Source organism: Zeus faber (assembly GCF_960531495.2).
Source record: "Zeus faber genome assembly, chromosome: 22".
Lineage (NCBI taxonomy): Eukaryota > Metazoa > Chordata > Actinopteri > Zeiformes > Zeidae > Zeus > Zeus faber.
Genome location: NC_137209.1, coordinates 2885964 through 2890681, shown reverse-complemented (window position 1 = coordinate 2890681; position 4718 = coordinate 2885964). Strand labels below are relative to the sequence as shown.

Sequence of the window (4718 nt, the reverse complement as noted above, 5' to 3'; positions counted from 1 at the left end):
AGTTATCCTTGTTCTTCCTTCGACCACTTTTGGAAGGTACTAACCACTGCATACCAGAACCACCCCACAAGACCTGCGGTTTTGGAGATACTCTGACCCAGTCATCTAGCCGTCACAATTTGGCCCTTGTCAAAGTGGCTCAGATCCTTACGCTTGCCCATTTTTCCTGCTTCCAACACATCAACTTTAAGAACTGACTGTTCACTTTCTGCCTAATATATCCCACCACTTGACAGGTGCCATTGTAATGAGATGAGCAATGTTATTCACTTCACTATCGGTCGTTTAAATGTTGTGGCTGATCGGTGTATATACACACATTTTTGCCAGCTTTTAGTCATGGATTTTTACCCTTCCTCGAAAGCAAATAAATTAATCTACAAACCTTAAAACCCTAAACCAAGATGAACCCCCGGAACATCCTTTGGGTAAGCCTATCTATTCACTAGATACTGAAACAAAGCATCCCTTAAGCATTTCCACAGCGACAGTTCTTGAAGTGCAACGTAAAAACACTAAGCTGCATTTTTTCTGTGCCTTTTTAGAATGTCTAAATGTAGCAAAAGAGAATACCCTCATACAAGAAGATTAAATTTAAAAGGTTCTAGAACGATCCAAGGGTGTTTGTGGCACTGGTTGCCTATCAAAAAAAATCATCTTGCCCTCTTCATAGTGGATTTCTTTTTCTTTCTTTTTTCTGGACTTCATTCGATTTCTAAGGCTGACTTAAAAAGGAAATGTCACTTTTACAAAATAATAATAATAATAATTGGAACACCAACTGGGTATATGCTTTATATAAAAATAATACAAAAAATAAATTTCTCCTTTCTCCTCCTCTCCCTTCTTCCCACCTTCATTTTGCCATTCCCACTTGCATTTCTCCCTCATTGGAACTTCCTTGGCCGTTACATGAGCATCTGTTGAATGTAATTACCAAGATCATCATTGCTGCCCTCACCTGCCTGGTTACCAATCTGAGCGGGATAATAATCTTCATTCCTAGCCACTACAGGTGCTGGGGGCCAATAGTAAAAATGGTTTAGATGGAGTGGAATTTGCGCATTTCGGACAGGGTAGGCCGGTTTGGAAATTGGGTATTGTTGGAATGTCCGGCGGTAGGAAGGGAAGATGTAATTAGCGTAATAGGGCTTCTGAATGGATGCAGGTGGTTTCCTTATCTTGGATTGGACCCAGTTGCGGAAATGCCGTTTAGTGGGTAAATTATAGTCATAGCCTACTGTATTTCCAAGAAGGCTGTTGAGGGTATAAACTGGCTTGGGAAAGTAGAAGCGAGGTTTGGGTTTTGGTGGAACAGGGAAGTAAATGGGATAGTAACCGAGATAGGGCTTCTTCTGATACATGGAGGGGTAGCTGGCATAAGCGGGGTATCTGCTCCAAAGTGTCTTTTGGGGTTTGGGCCAGAGATCTTGGTTGGTTGATAGGGGCTTTTGGAGATTGGGCAAAATATCTAGATTAACTGGTAGGGGCTTTAAAGGTTTGACCCAGAGGTCCTGATTGACTAAGGATGGTTTGGTTGCTTGTTTCTCTTGGAACCAGGTTTTAAGGGGACTTATGGCTGGCGGGCCCTGTTTAGACAAAGGGAAGGTATTTTGAGTGATTGGGATCTGTGACACAGAAATTCCTTTGGTGGATGAGGGTAAGGATGGGGGCATTAAGGGTTGTTGCCAAGGTAACAGCGAGGACATTTCTGGGGTCAGATCTTTCTTCTTCTTCTTCTCAACATCGCTGATAATGTCCACGACGTCATCAGCAGGAAGATGGAGTTTGCTAGAAATCTCAATCAGCTTATCAATTGTCTCTGGATCAATGTCATCATCTTCCTCCACCTCCTGCACCTCATCAGAACGCTTGTCCTCTGCAGTGTTGGACAGAGATGACGAATATTTCCCGTTTTGGTTCCTGTATTTCCTGTTTCCACTGTTTTGCTTGACCATGTACTGGAGCAGCATGTCGGAAGCAATGTCAGCCAGCTTTTCCTCCTCCATCTTTGCTCTTTGCGCCTCTGCTGCCTGCCTCCGCACTTCCTCCTGCTCTGCTTTGGCTTGTGCTTCCTCTTCCTCAGGGCTGAGGACTTCTTCCTCCTCTTCTGCATCTGGTCCATCCTCCTCCATCATGTTATTACCCCCTCTAGTGTCCAGGTGATCCCCAAACCCATCCATAAAATGTTCTCCCCGGAAAGTCGGAAAATTCATGGCTTTCTGAGTCTCCTCTTGCCATTTTAACTTCTTCTTTGACATTGCAAGGTCATTGCCGTTGTTTTTGGGTAAAACATCATTATAGGGACTGAAGCCTCTGCTCTCTCTCTGGCCCTTCTGGGAATCTCTGATTTTACTGGCTGTGCTCAAACTTGGAAACTCCTTCATCATCGTCTCCAGATTTCTTAACTCCTCTGGGCTTAGCTGTTCCTCCTCTTCCTCATTGCATTGTTCACCCTCTAGCTGTAATCCACCTTGGGTTCTGGGTGCAGAGACGTCTTCTTCTTTATCTCGAAGATCCTTGCCAATTATCTCCTCCCCTCCTGCACTAGCAATGGAGTGTTGCTCAGTTTTCACTTGGACCAGGTGACTTGTGGTGCGGCTTGTCACCTTCTCGGTGATTCTCTCTTCTTCTTCCTGGGCTTTTTTCCTCTCCGTCTCCTCCTCCCGCTCTCGATCCTCCTTCCCCTGGAGAGCCTTGGCTGCCATCACCAGCTCAAGCTCCCCCTCCCTGTCCCTGTCTCTGTTTCCTACCCCTGATTCTCGTACTTTCGGCCCCTTCGCATCCCCTGTGATTGTCTTTGCCCCACCCTCTCTTTGCGCCTCTTCTTCTGTTCTTGCACCATCCTCCTCTTCCTCCCCCATTCCTCTCTCCATCAGTGGCTTATTCAACGCTTCCAGAAGAACTGCTGCCAATGTCTTTGGATCAACATCTTTAAAGAGCTCCTCCTCCTCTTCCTCTCTGCTCACGAGGCCCTCATCTCCATTTTGCGCCGGGCCTCTTCTAGTTGGGTCCCTGCTTGTACCATCGCCTGCCATGGCCACCTTGGGAGAGGCAGGTGTTCGTAGCTTACCAACTAGGCCCCTTGTTTCAACTGGGCTCGGGTTAGAAATAGGAAGGAAGCAAACTCCCATCAGGAGGAAGAGGAAGGTAACGGGACTCGAGGCATCGCGGTGCCCAATCATGGCCTTTCAGAGAAGAACACACTCCAGATGGTGAAGGACACCACTGAATTTGTGGAAGATGTCTGGGAGAAAGAGAGAAAAAATCTAGTGTTTAATTTTAATGGACACCATTACACACATAAAGAATAAGATACTGTAACAGCAATGGTAGAGATTTACTTTACAAACTATTTATTACATAAAACTGTCTTTAATATAAAAACAACAACAATTCACACCAATAACTTTGCAATATATAATCCACATTGCCATTCTAATCTCTATGGCAGGATTTGAATCAGTATGGTGAGCAGGGTAAGATTGAGACCTCCATTGGCCATGGGAATTTGAAAAATTAATCACGCACAACTAGTGAACTCTCCCAGCACTCTAGTGTGGAACAGTGGTTGCAAAACACTGAATTAGACACTAGTGATGGGAGACTCGCGAACGATTGGTTCATAGCGAACAAACCTTTTAAATTACTCTGGAGTCGGGAGTCACTCTGGCAACCAATGAATCTTCAATTCACAGATTTAAATGATTCTTGTGAAAATTCCATTCACAACTCAGAGCCAAACGACTGTTCAGATTCCCATTCATCGTTCAACTGTAGTCCTCCCTCCCTATGCATTACACCAACTGAATCAAATTGATGAACGATTATTTTTAGGCTGATGATAGATCCCTCGTCAATGATGAGCTTGTTTGAATAATTCCAAAAAACATTAGTATAGGGTCTTGCAAGAAAGACATTAGAGAGGTTTTTTTTTTAACCAGCAATAACGTGTTAGTGAGATGTTAAAACAACATTAGGTTTGGCCGCATCATTAAAATTCGACAGAGCACAGAGACTAAAAAAAAAAAAGTTTAAAAAGCGATTATTCTATTTCCCCTCATTTGAACAACGGCAACTAAAACGTCAGTTGACTCACTGCTCGCGCACGGGCACTACCGTCGCACGCGGCGCGTTCCCATAGCGCTCAAAAACAATCCATAAATAATAACATACACACTGAAAATACATAATGAATATCAATTAATAAAGTGCGCGGTCATCATGTTTTCTTATTTTTCCCTTAATAACCAAAACGCTCACAGAAGAAGAGAATACTCACTACTTCTGTCCTCTGATCCTCCAGGCTTTTATTTTCCTTCTCAGGACGAAAAATCCTCTGCTTTCCAAACCTAGTCGAGGCTATAACTGTCCTTTGTTGTTGTTGTCGTTGTCGTCGTTGTTGTCGTTGTTTTTACTTGAATAACGATGCCTGCATGCGTGTTCCGAGACTGCTATTTAAGTTCTCCCGTTCGCTTGCGTTCCTGTGTTGATTCAGACTTTTCTTTTTTCCGCCCCCCAATTCTGGTTGGTATTTCCAGTACCACGGACAGCGACAGCGTCTTTATAAATCCGCCCCTCCCCCGAACCACGTGTCCGCGCGTTCGTGCGTGCGTCGATGTCCGTTGACGTCAGAGGGATGGCTTTTCATTGAGAAGATTTTTTTTTTTCTTCAGCCCAACCCCCCCCCCCCCACACACACACACACACAGTCCCTC

At 44.5% G+C, this 4718-nt stretch overlaps 1 protein-coding gene across 1 annotated transcript; it reads right to left on the bottom strand.

Moving 5' to 3' along the window:
- Window positions 1–1009: 1009 nt before the first annotated feature.
- vgf (VGF nerve growth factor inducible) lies at window positions 1010–3038 on the bottom strand (the record flags this gene model as incomplete). The annotated part of the gene is made up of 2 exons (XM_080023119.1): window positions 1010–1018; window positions 1242–3038. 2 exons carry the CDS (start codon window positions 3036–3038, stop codon window positions 1010–1012), a joined length of 1806 nt encoding a protein of 601 aa, XP_079879245.1.
- Between the last annotated feature and the right edge of the window lie 1680 nt (window positions 3039–4718).